At 41.0% G+C, this 19,530-nt stretch overlaps 1 protein-coding gene across 1 annotated transcript in view; it reads left to right on the top strand.

The window, feature by feature from the left end:
• The window catches only part of LOC128737654 (toll-like receptor 7), a 116,913-nt gene extending 98,654 nt beyond the window's left edge, over positions 1-18,259 (top strand). The window contains exons 2-3 of the mRNA XM_053832330.1: positions 10,725-10,924; positions 11,009-18,259. Coding sequence (XP_053688305.1) covers positions 13,034-16,897 — 3,864 coding nt within the window. The 5' untranslated portion in view covers positions 10,725-10,924; positions 11,009-13,033 and the 3' untranslated portion in view covers positions 16,898-18,259. The remainder of the gene's footprint in view (positions 1-10,724; positions 10,925-11,008) is intronic.
• Positions 18,260-19,530: the final 1,271 nt, after the last annotated feature.

The raw sequence follows: 19,530 nt of genomic DNA, 5'->3' as shown, positions 1-19,530 counted from the left end.
TATCCCGAAGCTATCAGGTATCAGGTACAGTAGGATTTCTAATTTGGCATGCCTCGATTTTGGCAACAAAAGTATCCGTTTTTGTCAACACAAAATATTTCCCTTACAAAATATGCTTAAATATTAGTCAGTTTTCGCATATATGCCCTAAATGACGCAAAAATGCTGCCCTCAGTGTGTTCATGAAAAAAAAGTTTGCTGTTATAGAATGTTTCGAACAATAATATTTTTAATGCCGTAGAACTACGTCTTACCGCAGGTTGCCAAAAACTTACTTGCACCGGACGGATAGCTATTGGCGGACTTTTCAAGCATAAAATGATTGCAATCGTTGATTAATAATATTTGCTCAATTTCTAACGCACTTACATTCAATTTTTTCGTATCAAAAGAGGGTCTCGATTTTGGCACGGTTTCGATTTTGGCAACATAGACGACACGCATGTGTTGCCAAATTCGAAATCCGACTGTATCAGCATCTTTGGCTCGAGCAGCAAGTTCTTCACAATTATGTGGAAGATTTGTGCCTTGCCCATCTTGCCCGTGTCGTCATTTACCTGATGAGAAAAGGAAAACGGGATGAGTAGGAAGGGGTGGATGAAGAATTTGGACAAACAAAAACACATATATACAATAGTAATAGCGCAATAGCGGTCCGCTAGTACTTCACCACTATAGTGGCAGCTTAACAAATTAGGCCAAAACTTAGCAGGTCCATTGTGAACTTTAATATACGGAAGAATGCGTTTTACCAGGCGCTCCTCCCGAGCAAGGTTTGACAACAAAAGTATACCAAAATTATCATTAATTGTGCCATTGATATCAATTAGAAATCATGTTTTGATACCGAGTCCAAATGGCAGTTATGATGTATCAGACTCAACTTCTATTTACGATGTAAATAAACCTACAATATTTAAATTAATCTATTTTCACATAATTTTTTTTAGTAAAATGGTCAGTTCAAAGTACATACTGATAGCAATATGCTGATGATATGATAGCAAAATGACAACTAATTCAGCTTTCGCATTACTATTGTGTAACAGTAAAATTAGTATTCCGTTTGATATTTTTGATAGCAAAAGTAGTACAGTAGGATTTCGAATTTGGCAACAAATGCGTGTCGCCTATGTTGCCAAAATCGAGACCCTTTTTGATATGAAAAAATTGAATGTCAATGAGTCAGAAATTGACTAAATATTATTAATCAACGATTGCAACCATTTTATGTTTAAAAGGTCCGCCAAGAGCTATCCGTCCGATGCAAATAAGATTTTGGCAGCCTGCGGTAAGACGTAGTCCTACGACAATAAAAATATTATAGTTCGAAACATTCTATAACCGCAAACTTTTTTTCATGAACACACTGAGTGCATTATTTTTTCGTTATTTAAAGCACGTTTGCGGAAACTGACTAATAGGGTACGGGAGGGTATTCCCATCACGCTACTAATTTCGGCATACATTACCTTTTTTGGCTACACTTTCCCAAATAAAAACTTTGCCGCTATATAACAATACTGAAACGAATGTAGCACTCATAGGCTTTAATGTGTTATAACTATTTTCATAAAAATGTAAGTAGTTTGCTTGATTTTATTCAATAAACATCAAAACCACTGTTTTTCCACTAGCACGTAACCAGGCTGAAAAAACTAGCAGCAATCGCTTACACGTATCCGCTCTTGATGATGGTTTGGAAAACACACAATTATGATCACGTTTACTTATTCTAGAAACTAAACAGCTGTGAATATGCTATCACAGAACGATTCTACTTCTTTTTATCACGGAAGAACACAAAAATTCCCCTCTGATATGAAAATATAAATTAATTTTCATTCACTAACCATTAGCAGCATTTTGTTTTTAATTCTAGCGTATGGTGCGTTATTTACACTACTACCAATATATGTGCTGACATGTCTGGTATTTGAGTGACAACTGGCGCTAGTGTATATGAACGATTCAGTGATACACTAGCGCCAGCAGCAAGCTGTTGTCACTGCAAAACTAATTATCTACAATGAGCCCGGAATGTAGGCAATAGCGAGAAGTGATCCATCGGTCTCTCTTTTCTTGTCTCTTTTGATCTGTTTTTGAAAAGCATTTAATTGCTGTGCTAGCTATTTCGGCCAGTCGGATTTAAAAAACACAGACACCACTATAGAAAATGAGCCAAAATACCAAAATCGAACCATGCCAAATTCGAAATCCAACTGTAATCAAAATCAGTTACATCAAGGTATCAAATTTTGTTTTTTTTTAATTTGCTCTAAAATTTTTCTCGTACTGCTCGTACATTTTAGAGTTTGTTACGAAAACCATAGTTATTTTTGTTCGCAGCTCCAAATTTTTAACCAGATCTAAAGCATTCTTGCAAATTAATCGGCAAAAATGAATTTGAACTTCGTAGACTTCACAACTAGTTATTAGAATGCTGGAAAACTACGGGGCTAGTGCAAAGATCCCATTGACTTGGCACCACCTAGGGTGGCGGTACCACACAGAGTGGCGGCAGCACCCAGTCAAGACTCGAACTTACGATGACTGGCTTGTTAGGTTAGCATCGTACCCCGGAGCTATCTGGGTGGGCATCAGAATCCAGAAAATGGGTGAAAACCGGGACAGGAAACGAAGAGAAAAAGAACAAAGAAAAAAGAAACAGCGGATTAAAAAAGTGAAAACGAGATAGAAAAAAAAAGAAAACGAAATAAGAAAGGGAATAAAGAAAAAAATAAAACGGAAGAGAAAAAGACGAAAAATGGGAGATGAAGAAAAAGGAAAATTCCGGAGGAAGCAGAAAAAAGGGCGCTTAAAACAGAATAAACGCGACTGAAAAGACAGATAAACGGGGCATCAAAAAGAGGAAAAACGTAACGGACGAAGACGAAAAACAAGAAGGAAAGGAGATAAAAATGAGTTAGAAAAGGTGAAATCTGAAAATGGAAAAAGAGGACAAAGAGAAGAGAAAAGAAGAAGATGGAAAACGGGAATGAAAATAGTTAAAACGAGTGGATTACTTGAGGAAAAATAGGGCAGAGAATAAGAAAATATGGGGCAAGAAACAAAGACTGATACAATGCAACAGGAAACTCGAGGACAATTAGTGCATTAGAGAAAATAAGAAGACAATTAGTGCAAAAACCAAAGAAACGGTACAGAAATGGAGAAAAATCAGAGGGGTTGTGTATAAGACACGACCGCATAGGTGACGCAGTAATACGTAAGTCTCTTTGTAGTGATAGTAGCATGTATCCATGCAAGTAAGAATACGCTTCTTCATGTATACATGCTAAATACAGCATTTGTTAAGACTAACTGCAGGTTGAGAAAATTCGATTATTTTTAAATGAATGTTATTAGCGTCTCAAATCTCATTTCAACATCAAACACTGTTTACATATATAGGTCGGATTCGATTATCCGGGTGAAAATTTTTTTTAAATTAGTTTTTTGAAGCGTTGAAAACGTGTTTATCATTGAAAAAAAAAAATTTTTTTCACCCGGATAATCGGGTCCGACCTGTGTATGTATTTTGATGACATCACCCCATCGACAGGCAACCATGCTTTTGTAGCCAACATCTCAGCGTGAGCGAAAATGAAATAGCATTTCATCACTTCGTTTCACTCGACTGCCAGCAGCTTGATTTGGGCCCGCTGTCAAATTTTGAGCCCAGGACATGCTGTCGCTGACGTTCACTGCAGCTCGATATAGAGATGTCGATGGGCTGGATGACATCAAAAAATTGTTATGTTAAAATGGCTTGACCGTGTTGCAGGTTGAATTCAAATTTTTGCAAGTCGATAATTTTTTGCAGGTCGATAATTTTTCATATGTTTTTACTCATTTTCGTGATTAAAAGCTACTACATAAGTAAGTTAAAGTTGTTTGTAAAATGTGGTGTACCTCACTACCTTTTACTGAGTTGACGGTCAAATAAACATTGACATCACTACGGATCGCTCTCCTGCCTTGTTTTGTCCATCATTTTTGAACTAAATTAATCTAAATGTAATGCTTGACTATTGAAACTATGTAAAGAACTGCAGCAACTGCAGGCTAACTGACGCAAAGTAGCAAATGAAACGTTCAAAACTATTCTCGGATAAGAGAGTCACTGTTTTTCTTCGCTTTGAGAATTGCTGCGTCACGACAAATGCACAAATCTGGCTTTAGTTTTCAGAAGGTCGCATAATCGATCCTTTTACATGCATTATGCGACCTATTGAAAACTAAAGCCAGCAATATCCCTTCAGCCCTGTTTACGAACGAGAAAACAGTTCCGAACAAACTCTTGCAGCACATGGATGTTTACGTTCAGGTCATCAAATTGGACAAGGTTTAATGTTTAAACGCTAACACCGTTTGAAGAAGAGGAGTGGTTTCGCAATACGGCGAAAATACGCAATCTGGCGGACGAGCGGACTTTGTCACTCCTTATGGTGTACTTCCCAAGCACAGATATCAAGTTGGTCTAGGTTCAATCGTCGCAAAGAATCTTCGACCTGTTGGGACGTGGAGATTTTGTCACTTTTTTTCTAAAAATACGTTAAAACTATGATGGCGTCTTTTGCAACCAATCACGAAGCGAGGATTTACAGTTGGATAATGCTTCATTAATTTAAATTTTTCAATAGTTCAACATCAAGAATCTATACTTTTCTTTATTTAGGTCAATTCCTAGAAGATTTTCCGATCGATTGGTGTAAGAATATTGAAAATCGATCAAGAAACCGCTAAGCTATTAGCGTTCAAGACCTGACCACTTGTCGAGAAAGATTTTTTTTGGATCAATTAAATTCTACTAGCTACTATCTACTAAGCAGGTTTCATCAGTGTCTGTTTTCGAACTCTGAGATAACTTTGCGAAAGATATTACAGCTGTATTTCTTCATTAAATTACCTATGAAACGTTTTTTTGGACAAGCCCTTTAAAACAGTTTTTGTCTCAAAATTATTCTGGTCAATTTTTACGTGTTCATAGTGTTCTAGAAAGTTATTTATCTTACTAAAATCTATATTTCAGTGGACTATCGTTATACACTATTTTTAAAATTTTCCTAGATATTGAGCTTTTTCGGAGAAAAATAGTACTTCTTTTAGATCAAATAATTCTCAAGGTGGTGGTTGATCAAACAACTCACATATAAAACTACAACAAAACTGGTGTAAAAGCAAGTATCAGTTGTCTGTATCTTATTGTATCCTCAAAAGCTATTGATTATTGACATAAATAGATTTTTAGTGCTTTTTACAAACAAATCATTGCATTTTGATAACCATAGCAGATAGATAGTTTCTATATTCGCCAAAGTTACTTATTTTAGCATGTTCTACAACTTTGATAAAGACGTTGTATTTTTGGTAGGCATTTCAATCTGTTTTTAATCAGCCTAATGGGTGGAAGCATGACCATCCTAATGCAGTAATGTTCCGATTTTGTCAGCTCCCGATTTTGTCTACCCCCGATTTTATCAGCTTTTTATCCCGATTTTATCATCCTATAAATTTAGTTTAACTTTTGTGCTTTTAAGCATGATTTATAAAACTTTTCAGCCTGCTTGAAACTATTCTGATTCTCTGGGGAGAGTTTTTGAATAAAATGATGCCTTGTTACGAGTAATTCGGGGTCAAAATTAGGGTATTTTTATAATAAAAGTTCTATAGTTCCTAAACAAGGAAAGATGGAGGTATACTATTTTCAGCAATGTTGTGTATTTTTACTATTTGTACAACTCTGTCAAACAGGAAAAAGCCAAACAACAACTAGAAAAACAGCTAAAATAAAAAAAACTGATTTTAACGATTTTTCATTTATGAGAAATAGGATTTTTCTATCTTTGGAGACGAGATAGAAGGTTACTGTCTTCAGAAAAAATTCTTGTAATAATATGCTATAAAACTTTGCGGAATACATCAGTGTGTCACGGTGTTCAAAATAACGTTATTAAAAAATAAAATAGGCCATTCAAACGGAAAATGCCAGTTGGTTTGTATTGTCATCCTACACCTCTGAGCCAATTTTTAAAAAAATCGACCGACGAATTTTTGAGTTACGCCCTTTTGAAGTTTCAGAGGGCAGATTGCTCATATAAAGTAAATAAAAATCTTCAATGACACTTTCATAATGAACGTAAATCACAGCCGGTATTGATTTTTTATGCAGCATATGCCCATTGCCGACCATTTCAGGAGTTTTACGCTGTATTGGGACTAACCGGAAATGTTCCGGATTAAGTTATTGCTGTGGAAAATAGCCAGTATCGAACATGAACAAATACCTATCATGCGACACCGCAAATCACGCCAGAATTTAAAAACTAGATCACTGACAGTCAGATCAACTACCTAGCATCACGTTGGTTATATCTGGACAAGTTCCGGGGACTTCCGAGAACACCCAAACGAGTGGCCACTGGCCAATTTCGTTCATGAACAAAAACTTATCGTGCGATACCTTAAATCACACTAGAATTCAATAACTAGATCAATGGAAGCCAAATCTGATATCTAGGATCAGATTTGGTTATATCTGGATATATTTGGGGGACTCCGGGAACCCCTGGGAAGTCCATAACACAATGTGGTGCATTTTTGATAATAAAGAAATGTTCGGAATTGGCCATTGTAGTTCTTGGTACCCAATTTGGCTTACTTGAATCTATTTTAAAAGTTTTAGTGTGATTTAAGGTGTCGTATGATGAGTTTTTGTTCATGATCTAAATTGGTCATTTTCTAGGTATTTCCGGAGCCCCCTAAATATGTCCAGATATGACCAAACCTGACCCTAGATAGCAGATTTGGCTTCCATTGTTCTAGTTATTGAATTCTAGTGTGATTTAAGGTGCCGCACGATAAGCTTTTGTTCATGGACGAAATTGGCCACTCGTCTGGGTGTTCCCGGAAGTCCCCGGAACTTGTCCAGATATAATCAACGTGGTGCTAGGTAGTTGATCTGACTGTCAGTGACCTAGTTTTTAAATTCTGGCGTAATTTGCGGTGTCGCATGATAGGTATTTGTTCATGTTCGATACTGGCTATTTTCCACAGCAATAACTTAATCCGGAACATTTCCGGTTAGTCCTAATACAGCGTAAAACTCCTAGAATGGTCGGCAATGCGCATATGCTGCATAAAAAATCAATACCGGCTGTGATTTACGTTCATTATGGAAGTGTCATTGAAGATTTTTATTTACTTTATATGAGTAATCTGCCCTTTGAAACTTCAAAAGGGCGTATCTCAAAAATTCGTCGATCGATTTTTTTAAAAATTGGCTCAGAGGTGTAGGATGGCAATACAAACCAACTGGCATTTTCCGTTTGAATGGCCTATTTTATTTTTTAATAACGGTATTTTGAACACCGTGTGTGTTATATTGAGACTGAAGAAAAATAATTTTTTTATTGCACTTTTAAGGGGATTAATTCTAAGAAAGTCTTCCAAAGGGTCCATAAACCTATAACCAAGTTTTCCCGCTCAAAGCTAATGCGCACCAAAACAGGTTCTGGACCAGTGTGCTGTGCCCGGTTCATTGAGCTTTCGGTTGACCAATTGAGGGTTAAAATTTAATTTTTAGTGGAAGTCTTCGATATTGCAAGGTCTTAAGTCTAGAATTTTGAATGTTCGAAAAAAAAAAATCCCCGTTTTGTCAGCCTAAAATTCAACATGGGGCTGACAAAATCGGAACATTACTGTAATGCAAAAAGAAACACTCGCTCGAAACTTCGCTCGACACGTCGAATTTACGTGAAAACATAGGTAATTCTCATCCATCACACTTTTCATGTAACATTCACGTGCATTATTGGTAACTTGCACTCCTACTAACCAGTTTACGTGCGATCCCGGTAAATTTTATCAACTTTCCCATTAACTAGTATATGAAGTTCATGTAAGTTGCTGTACAGAAGTTTACATGATTTTTCACGTAGATGCGACGTGTCGATTTTTTGGAGTGTGGAACTTAATTCATTAGTAAAAGCTTGGCATACTTTGAGCAAAACAATTCACAAATTCATGGAGGAGCTGATATAATTGGAACAATACTGTACTCTTTCCAGCGGTTATAAAATTGTCATGGTTATAGAAATGTTTCTTTAAACTGCGTGCAATTTTCAAAGACGTCGTTCAATAAACTGACGCGCTTGCCTTTATTTCCAAGCTGATCAGGAATTTATTGATCTTTATTGATTAAGCTGAACATTACTGAATGTAAAAGAAATTTACAAAAATTTCCAGAGTTGTTTTGCCAGAGTTTAGTTTGACTGCCAAAATTCGATAATCCGGTCATGAAATTGTCTGGTACTGTAGTTTACTTATCCATTTCGTATGATTTTTCAAACATTCCTCGAACTTCAATTTATGTTTGAAAAATTTCGATAAACAGTATTTTAATTGAACTAATTTGCCTAAAGGTAAGTATAAACTTGTCTAGATAGAATAACAGGTTGTGCAAAAAAGGTATTGCCACCTTCAGATTCGAACCGTCGATACAGTCCAGTCAATAAAACAGACTTTCCCAACAAACATTTTTGTTTAAGAGTAGCTTATTTAACTATTGTATAGTTAAACTAATGGAACAAGTGCTTGATGAGCTGCTGTACAACAAAAATGTTCCTTGAGTTTATAACCTTACAGTTGTTACGCAGCATGCTACGCTACACATAGGCAGGTAACAGTAATCATCGGGAGATTATTTATTTGCTGAAAACATCTACATATCATCATGTTAATAATCTCGATCAATCTATGGACTATGTATATTTTCCAAGAACGAATGGTACAGCCCTTCAATGCGATTCTGAACAAAAAATCTAACTAGATGAGAATCTAATTGACTGTTGAAGTGAGAATTGTTTCCCGTCGATTCCAATCGGATGAATAGGAAAGCGTTCCGTAAACTCTAATGAGAAACCAACAGCAATAAGAAATACAATCGAACTACAATATATTCGCTTGATTGAAAATCACATTGCCCGGGTTGAACCCAGCCTTTTTTCTGCTGAAACAACCCAAAAAAAAAGAATCATACCGTTAATTTCGCTGATCCGTTGCCGATAAGATGAGACGGAAGCAAAAATTGCACGTTACCGATACCAAATATTTTCGTCCATGGCGCGTTTGTTTGCAGTGGAGCAGTTTTTTTTTCCATGGATTCCAAACATGCTGCTGCTGCTCTCCGCTGTTGCTTTGCTGCTTATTTCGCTGCTGGCGGCTGCCGGCTGGCAGTGGGTGATGACCGCCAGCCTACCGCCCACCCGCCCCGGTCGGCGTGGGGAAATCGCAGATGACCGATCTTCATCAAAAATTAAATCCAAACGGGGCTGCTGTCGAACAAATCCTCTTAGCTATTGCCCACCACAACCCGCTTCCGATTCCGTTTTATGGGAAATTGAAATCGAGAGGGATTTCTGGCTGGCCCACGTCCACGTCCACGACCAGTGCAGTGGGGAGAATGAGTCAGACCAGGAAAAGGCACAAATCGTACAATTTATTGAAGTGGACCGAACTTTTGCGGCAATCGGATGGGCTCGAGGATTCCCTTTAAGAGCGGAACCGAGGGAAATGAATCCTAACTGAATCTGGCCCGGTGTTTCCTTGATAGTGACTGTGGAAGGGTGCGAATGCGTGGGAGGTAGTGGAAGAAACCCCCCACTAACGGTGTGGAGGAAACGCTGAGAACATTGAACGAAAGTGAGATTCCGGTGGGCATCGAAAAAAGGTTGAGAAGGTGATGTAATGGAAAGCGATAGAATATTGTTTCGGTCGATTTTATGCATCATCTCGGCACGGCAGCCGAAGCGACGAGTGTGCGCCACACGACCGCGAAGATTTACAGTAGAGGACTCCTCGGTTGGTTCGGATCGGGTAGCGAGAGCGAATGGAAGAGACACACGAAAAGAGATCGTGAGTATTTTCTCTTCGCTCGTTGGTTGTTCGGTTTTATGTTTATGTTTGCAACGGTGATGTCTAGCATTGGTGCGAATGGGATGGGAGAATGAAAGAGCGTAGTATTTTCAACAAAACGAGAGCGGAACTGTAAAAGAGAGAATTTTGAGGGGAAATTTCCAGTGCGGCTCTGTGTTTTTGTTAAAGCGGAGCGCTGGTGATCTCTTTCGTACTAACGTGTTGACAAACATCGAGGAATGTTTTCGAACAGAATTAACATAATTCATTCATACTATTTCCCTCTCAGCGAACACTGGCTGCAGTCAATGAATATGTATTGGTTAACATATGTGTCTAATCTGTTATTTGCATTTTTCTTTCTGTTGAAGCATTCGATATTTTCTGCTGAAGATTTAATTTTTCGTCTTTTTGCCTTCGTCCGATGCGATGCATGCAATAGAATCTATTAGGCTAATAGATCGGCTCTTCCTCGTTCGCTTCGGATAGATGACATATGGCAGCAAAATTGCTCCCGTTTAGTCGTGCGTGTATCGAACTTTCGGTGGGTTGAACGGAACATAACTGTCACGGGGAACGGGTAGCACAAATTTGTACCAGGTTCCACCCCTCGGAGGACATGTGTCGTTTCTTCTGCGGTCCGCTTTGGTAACGATCTGCTAGAACCCGTATATTATCTGCTTCAATGCGCTGAAAAAAGTCCATCCCATCGACCACTGTTTTGAAATGAAGCGTTAATTATCATTGGAATGCATAGCTTTGGTTGTATACATCGAACTAATTTCCAAAAACGTTTATTTGATTAGCTTAGGGTGACAACCATTGTTCGAGAATGAGTGCATGACACACAAACACACACACACACACCCAGGAAGTTGCCACGCTTTCAGTCGCTCGATCTCGGAGTGGATCATAGAGAAGGTGTCACGGAATGCTTGATAAATACATCGCGTCCAACTCTTTCACTCCACGAATGGCCATCAATCACTTAGATATGGTTTTCATTGTGAGTAAATTTGTTATTTCAATTAATTCCATTTGTTTGACTAAAGTGGGCTTGCGTTCATGGCTTATCTCCCTGGCAAGGTAGTCTCTTTTATTCACAGCAAATCCATCGATCTTGTGCGTCAATCGATCGACAAAAAAATTTCATTCGTTTTGCCACACGAGAATACCCATGATTGGTTCAATTAAAAAGGGGTCAAACGTGTATGGTCCGTCCAGTCACGCCAGCCAATGATATCTTCTCTTCCGAGGAATGAACCGTCCACACGAATTTTCAATCACATGCAGAGAAGAGCCAAATGACAGCTCAATGGACGATGATTTTCATCAATAGAAAGGAATTAAAGTTCAACAACTCCGGTTCGGTTTCGAACACGCGTGTGGATATGTCGCTTTTCTAAGTGCCCAAGACTTGAGAGTGGCCAGTGGAAGAATTATCGACCAAACCTTAAGAACAGCGAGGTGCAGTGAAAATTAATTGATTTTTATCGTCGCATGCCGACAAAGCAAAGCAAACTTAAGGCAGAAAATTCTATGATCAAGAGAGCACACAGTTTATGAGTAATTATGATTTCAAATCACGGTTCTAAAATTACCGCAACATACACTTCGCGTACAGAAATATGTGTAAAAGCACAAGCTAGAGTTCCTTCAACGTCGCTCGCCGTTATGGCAAACAAACAGGATCCGACCGAGCGATATTATTTTCTCAAACAAAAACTGATTTGCATTAATACATAATGTTTGTAGCGCTCCACTCCGTCCGTCCGTCAGTCAACCTATCGAATAAGTAAAACCACGCAGCACCGTACGGTGCTGCCCTCTCATGGGCCATGCAAACAACACGGTCCTGGCATTAAGACAAACTAGAAAGAAAAAAAAAACCGACCGAGACCAAACTGCATGCGATATAGTTTTCCATCATTTACTTGCTTCTACCTACTCTCGAAAAGTATGCACGAATGCCTATTCCGAGCGGTGCGAGCCAGACGGCCATTCAGCCTATAGCATAGGTTCCACCACGTTGACAAATGCCTTCCGATCCGGTGTGTTTCTGTCCTACGTACCACCAACACCAGCAATGCGCGGTCCACCAGTGCCAACGCCGCCAAGTCCCGTAGTCTGCGAAGAGAGCATAGGCCAGCAGGTGCTGCCCCCATTGAAAACGGTGGCCAGCGAAACAAACTAGCGCACGAAGCAAAACCGGACCCGAACGAGCCCGATTGCGATTCTTTCATTCTCCCGCTATTCATCCATTCTGAGCAGCAACTTTGCTGCGGTTCGTTCCACCGTAGGTTGTTCAGTTCGAGTCGGATCGTCGCGAAGAATAGAAGTACATTGCACATCGTCCTCGTAACGGGTGTGATTCCAAAACGACTAACGTTCTTGGGAGTGTAAAACATAAGCACAGAGCTCTCCAATTGCGCTCAACTATCATCATCATCTCACTGGACGTCGTGTGTGCATGGGGAGCAAATAAGTGTAGTGTAGGGCAGGCAAAGTACCATTTTGAAGTTTGCCTCGAAGAAAAAAAAAGAAGAGAAGAAAAAACCAACGGATATCAAGAAACCAGAGTGTGTGGCGAAGAACAGCATGAAAATTATAACAGCTTACTGCTGCTGCTGCTGCTCCAACAACGGAGTCGTGTGAAATGAACTGAGCAATAAAAGTAGCGAAGAAAGCACGGAAAATATTAAATGTCTAATGAGGAGCCCACTGAAGAAGAGTGGTGAATATATTAAAAAATGAAATAACAGTGCAGCGTTAGTTTGTGAAATATTCGAAATTCGTGCTCATTTTCATTGGCCGAGCTGAGCTAGTTTGCGCTGTGGGTTGGTTGTGGTTCGTTCGGCTCCGTTTCCTTGTATTCTTTCCCTGCTCGGAACCTGATTTCGGAAAAAGGAAAAAATCGATAACACAACAAGCAGAGCAACACAGAAGCAGGAAAAAAAGTGAAGAAAAGTTTGAAGATGCTTAATTTATGATATCGAAGAAAAAACGTAGTTTTAAACGGTACGCGGTCGTGTGAAGCAGAGTTTCCGCGAAAGAAGAGATAGTGCGGAGTTTAGTAACTCGGTCATTGTCGTCACGACTCAAAGAAGAGAAAAATATGGAGCGACCCAGGACCTTAGCAGTGAGCTTCTTGCTGCTGTTGGCGGTTTCCGTGGCGTTCGGTTCACAGTGCAGTTGGGAGTACGAAAAAGCTAGTGTTACCTGTCGTTTGCGGACACTGGAACGCACCGGGCTCGATCTGCAGGATGCCGAAGGCACATCCCGCCTAGATATTCAGTGTAGTGAACTAATTCTGTTCGAGAGTCAATTACCGAAAAATTCCTTCCTACGACTATCGAGCCTAAGTGAACTGAAAATCGAATCGTGCAAGTTGCTTCAGCTTCCCGAGGGAGCATTCGAAGGGCTGATGGCTTTGAAGAAACTAAGTGTCTATACAAGAAACTACGAGTGGAGTGCCGGCAAAGTGTTGGAACTGCAAAGTCTCTCGATGCAAGGACTGAAAGAACTGCAATCACTGGACTTAAGTGATAATAACATTCGTGCACTGCCGGACGGTTTTTTGTGTCCGCTGACAAGTTTGAAAGTTTTAAATCTGACCAACAATCGTATTCGGTCGACCGAGAGCCTCGGTCTCGCCGGAAAAACCTGCAGCGGTGGATCGGAAATACAAACGTTGAACCTGAGCTACAATGAAATTATGAAGATTCCGGAGAACTGGGGAGTTTCCCGACTGAGACGGCTGCAGCATCTTAATCTAGAGTACAACAACATCACCGAACTGCATGGTGAAGCACTGGCTGGTTTAAGCTCGTTAAGAACACTGAATTTGAGCTACAATCATCTGGAAACTTTACCAGCCGGCTTACTAGCAGGGTCTCGTGAACTGCGAGAGATTCACCTGCAAGGTAATCAACTGTATGAGTTGCCACGGGGATTGTTTCACCGATTGGAACAATTGCTGGTGCTGGACCTGTCCCGTAACCAACTGTCTTCGCATCACGTCGATAACGGTACTTTCTCCGGCCTGATTCGCCTGGTGGTGCTGAACCTTGCCCACAATGCGCTCACTCGGATCGATTCACAAACCTTCAAAGAGCTCTATTTTCTACAAATTTTAGATCTGCGTAACAACTCGATCGGTTATATCGAGGACAACGCTTTCCTGCCGTTGTACAATTTACATACACTCAACCTGGCCGAAAACCGGTTGCACACGCTCGACGATCGTCTGTTTAATGGCTTGTATGTGCTCTCCAAGTTGACCCTGAATAACAACCTCATCAGCATCGTAGAGCGAAATGTGTTTAAAAATTGTTCCGATCTGAAAGAGCTGGATTTGAGCTCGAATCAACTGTCAGAGGTTCCACATGCGATTCGTGATTTGACGGTGCTTCGTGCGCTCGATTTGGGTGAAAACCAAATAAACTACATCGAGAATGGAACATTTGCAAACCTAAACCAGCTGACCGGTCTGCGGATGATCGACAATCAGATCGAAAATATTACGATCGGAATGTTTACCGATTTGCCGCGGTTGAGCGTGCTTAATCTGGCGAAAAACCGAGTGCAGAACATCGAGCGCGGTTCTTTCGATAAGAATCTGGACATCGAGGCGATTCGGTTGGATGGAAATTTCCTGACCGACATAAATGGTATTTTCGCTACCCTATCGTCGTTGCTGTGGCTCAATCTGGCCGAGAACCATTTGGTGTGGTTTGACTATGCGTTCATTCCCAGTAACCTGAAGTGGTTGGACATTCACGGTAACTACATCGAGTCGCTTGGTAATTACTACAAGCTGCAAGAGGAAATCAAAGTGAAAACCTTGGACGCCAGCCATAATCGATTGACTGATATTGGCCCGATGAACGTTCCGAACAGCGTCGAGTTGCTATTTGTCAACGACAACCACATCAGCACAATCCATGCAAACACCTTCATCGATAAAATAAATCTAGCGCGCGTTGATATGTACGCTAATTCACTGAAAAAACTTCAACTGCATCAACTTCGTGTGGCACCGCAGCCGATCGATAAACCGCTGCCGGAATTTTATCTCGGCGGCAATCCGTTCGAGTGTGATTGCTCGATGGAGTGGATGCAGCGCGTAAATAATTTGACAGCCCGGCAGCATCCGAAAATCATGGACCTGCCGAACGTGGAATGCATTATGCCACATGCGAGGGGATCGCCAATCCGTCCGATCGTGTCACTGAAACCAAAGGACTTTTTGTGTAAATACGAAACGCACTGTTTCGCGTTGTGCCATTGCTGCGATTTCGACGCCTGCGACTGTGAGATGACTTGTCCGACCAACTGTACGTGCTATCATGACCAAACCTGGGGCACTAATGTGGTCGACTGTGGCAACCAGCGAGCCACACTTTCCAAACCGGTTCCGATGGACGCTACCGAAGTGTACATGGACGGTAATGACTATCCAGAGCTGCAAAATCATGCCTTTATCGGACGCAAGAATCTGAAAGTGCTTTTCGCCAATGCGAGCAAAATTATCACGATTCAAAATCGCACATTCACTGGGCTTACCGCACTGCAGGTGCTCCATCTGGAAGATAACGCTATTCAGAAGATTCACGGTTATGAATTTGAAAACCTCGGCCTGCTGAAGGAGCTCTACCTACAGAATAACATGATTTCCGTGGTCGCAAACAACTCATTCGCACCGTTGTATTCGCTGCAGGTGCTGCGGATCGATGGTAACCGGTTGACCACCATTCCGATGGCTCAGCTTCAAGCAACACAGCTGCAAAGCTTGCAGTCGCTATCGCTCGGCCGTAATTACTGGAGCTGCCGATGTCGATTCATGCAGGAGCTCACCTCGTTCGTGGCTGACAACGCAGTCATTATTCAAGACATGCAGGACATATACTGTGTGGACGATGGCGTCCATCGTGATCTGGATTTCAACGTGACGGCTAGCTGTAGTGATTATTATGCCGGCAGTTCCGTTCTGCCTGACAGGCTCTCCGAGACTTACATCTTTCTGCTGGCCGCTGCTCTAATCATTGCCTGCCTGCTGGTGTTTGTGCTGATTATGTTTATTTTTCGTGAACCGCTAAGATTTTGGTTGTTTTCGCGTTATGGAGTGCGTGTTTTCGGGCCACGATGTGAAGATGCCGAGAAACTCTACGATGCCATATTCGTTTACTCGGCTAAGGATGCGGAATATGTCGCGCGAAATATTGCTGCCGAGCTGGAGAATGGCCGCCCTCCGTTGAGGCTATGCTTGCAGCATAGGGATCTGTCGGAAGATGCGTCACATTTGCAGCTCCTGGAAGCGTCACGAGCTTCGCGACGGATAGTGATGCTTCTTTCGCGAAATTTCCTCCAGACCGAGTGGAGTCGATGTGAATTACGGCGAGCGGTTCACGATGCCTTGCGGGGCCGGCCACACAAGCTGGTCGTACTAGAAGAAGTTGGCGTGATTCTGGAAGCGGAAAACGACGTCGAGCTAGTTCCTTATCTAAAAACTACCACTGTAAATAGAATCAAACGGAGCGATCGGCATTTCTGGGAGAAACTCCGATACGCCCTACCGGTGGAGGCACCCTATCGAGGTAACAACTACACCATCGATCATCACGAACGGGTGAAACAAACTGCCAGCGCAGGTGTAATGTTCCGGCAGGCACCGCCAGCATACTGTCCGGAGATCGACGAAGCCAACTACTCGTCGGCAACGACGGCGACACCGAGTCCGCGCCCATCGAGACGGGGCATGGTGGAGCTTCCGCAGCGACCACCTAGTGAACATATCTATTCCAGCATCGATTCCGACTACAGCACGCTGGAGTGCGAGAACATGGTTCCTGGAGTGCACCGGCCGGCAACGTGGCGACCCGGTGGTGCCGGTGGCGGCGTCAACGGCGGTGCCAACAGCATCCTCTCCGGTCAAAACACCGTCCCCCATGGGCATCACGTGCAGGCATATCTTGTCTAGGGGTGGAGCAGACCGACGAATTCGTTGGCCAGAAAGAAAAGAAGAAATAGTCAAGTGATGTAATAGAGTGTACATAGAAGAAGATGTAGTTGTAATATAGCGCTATGAGAAACGAAAAGAATTTAATTGCTGATGGAAACATGTCAGAAGTGCTAAATTATATGTAAAAAAGAAAGTGGAACCCGAGTATTAATATGAGTTGTTAAGGAACTACACACTACACACGCATGTGAAGTTGAAAAGAGAAATATTTGTGATATTGTATTATAAGTTTTAATAATAAAGCAGAAAAATGACAAAAGCTATAGTACGAAACAAAAGTCACACGTAACGAGTGAATGCAACAAAAATACCGCTAAAGCTACTAGCTACTATCGCAACAAACAAATAATACACACACACAAACAAAACAAAAAATGCAAACAGTATAAAATATAGTTGAACAGCAATGTACACGGTAACGAACAAACACCTGCTTTTTACTTACAGTTTCCAATGTTTAAAGTCCTGCAAGTTAGAGTGAAATAAGCGAAACGCGTTGTACTCTGTAAACGAAAAATCGAATCAAAATTCTTGTCATATTTTTGACTGTGTTGTCTTATTAAGTTTGTTACTTCTTCTTCTTTCGTAACATCGAACAAAGAAAGCGCAGAAATAAACCGATTTAAGCTAACCCTGCAGCAGCTGTACACGTTCGTACATCCTTCCGTGTATAATTATTATTTAAATTATTTATTGCTATTTAATTGATAGACACTCGTCGCTTTTCTCTCATTATATTCGGTAAACAAGGCAAGAAGTGTATTTAGTGCAAGTACGGCAAATACCCGTTGGTTGGTCTAGCGTTTAGGGCTTTTTGCTAAATAAAGTACGGTACGGCCGAGTGCCGCAAACAAAAAAGGGACTGATTCAAGCGAATATTAATGTTTAATATTGAACTGGCAAACAAAGCAGCTGTGCATGAGGAAAAGTTACTTTCTGTAAATAAATAGAGACCTATCTCTATCTCGCTCTATAGGGAAATCGAAGTTTATCTAGATACGAACGGCAAACAAAACACACACAAACTATGTAAAAAGTATATTAACGTTAAGAAAAAGTCGCTAGCAATGGAAGGAAATCGCTAAACAAAACCTATCATTACACAAATGGAGCAAACAGTAACCAAGCGGAAAGCTAAACAGAGCAAATCGTGTGACCAGACTGACTAATTAAAATGTTACACCTTACCTCCTGTGCATTTTTCGGAAGCGCGGGATTAGATGATTACAAAAAATGACAAACTAAAGTAAAGAAAAAACACGTGAAATTATAGCTTCTCTGTGAGTCAACGGCAAAACGAGCTACACACAAACAAACAAAAAAAACCCTATATAGAAAATCGAAAAAAATGAATAAAACGAAAAAATTAATTAATCAAAATAAAGCACGTTCTTTTCATTGTTTATTTTAATTTCGTTTGAGTTTTCGGCATGTTGGTTGGTTGGTCCGTTCCGATGGCGATGGTACGGCTCGTTGCGGTTCGATTCGGTGTGGTTGTTGTGCTTTCGCAGATCGTCTCGCTTGCTCGCTTGTGTCAGCTCAACGCTCAACGAACGTAGCTCAGCTCAGGGCAGCTTGTTCCGCTTTGGCCTTGTTTTGTTCACTTTGGGGCTCCACTGTAGTTGTTGTTGTCCAAAACTGTCTGCGATCCGTCGCAGTCGTTGAAAATGTGAGCGATGAGCCCACCGCGCTGACCTGCTGCCTGCCTGCTGCTCGGCGGTTCGGTTGATCTCCTTCTCTGTTCGCTTGAACAACATCGATGGAAAATGGAACCGGAATTTTGGCCCCGGTCAGCATGGCAGGTTGGTGCGGTTGGTGCCAGTAAAATTAATACTTTTGTTTCCCTTTCGACTCCGGCAAGTGAATGGACATCCCTTACGGTGAGTGTTACGTTTTCAGTCTAGACAAAAGTGGAATATTGCAGGTAGGTAGACGCTGATTGATGCGAAAAGATACGCAACAATGTAATGATTTTTGATTTGCTGAAGTGCAATTAACAAAAGGTGCTATTTGCATGGACAAAGGTCACATGAATGCACTCCATTCGAGGTTAATGGCTCGCTGGGAGAGTCAATCAAATAAGTGCCAACGGCTGGTTCTACCCGACTGTAATTTTGCCCAGGCAGTACGGGCTATCGCATTAGCTATTTACATCGAATGCGCCACTCAGTTGAACTGGACATAATAAAAATTAAGTTCGTTAGAAGCCTTGAAAACCAGAGTAAATGTGTTTGAAACGAGAATAAAACTTGCTTTTGTACAGCAGTGATTACCTAGGTTTATATTACCTGGCGACGTTGTTATGTTGGAATGTGATATTTAGTCAACCTTGATCTTATGCAAAATTGCCACCTAATTATTTTGAAATGTGCTACGGGGACTAAAGATTTGTTATGTAGGTCACAGTAGAACACGTGATATTGCTGCTTAGAAAAGAATCAGAAAGTTGAAGCAATAGTCATATACCTATATTGCTCTGAAAAGTTTTAAATAACTACACTGTTTTTTCATACAATACATTACAATACAATATTTTAATAACAAATTTTACTAAATTTTCTTTAAAAAGTGGGAAAATACAATTCCGGAAG

The sequence above is a fragment of the Sabethes cyaneus genome, chromosome 2, assembly GCF_943734655.1.
Source record: "Sabethes cyaneus chromosome 2, idSabCyanKW18_F2, whole genome shotgun sequence".
In the NCBI taxonomy this organism is placed as follows: Eukaryota; Metazoa; Arthropoda; class Insecta; order Diptera; family Culicidae; genus Sabethes; species Sabethes cyaneus.
Note: the sequence above shows the minus strand (reverse complement) of the source record. Positions and strands in the feature narration are given on the sequence as shown.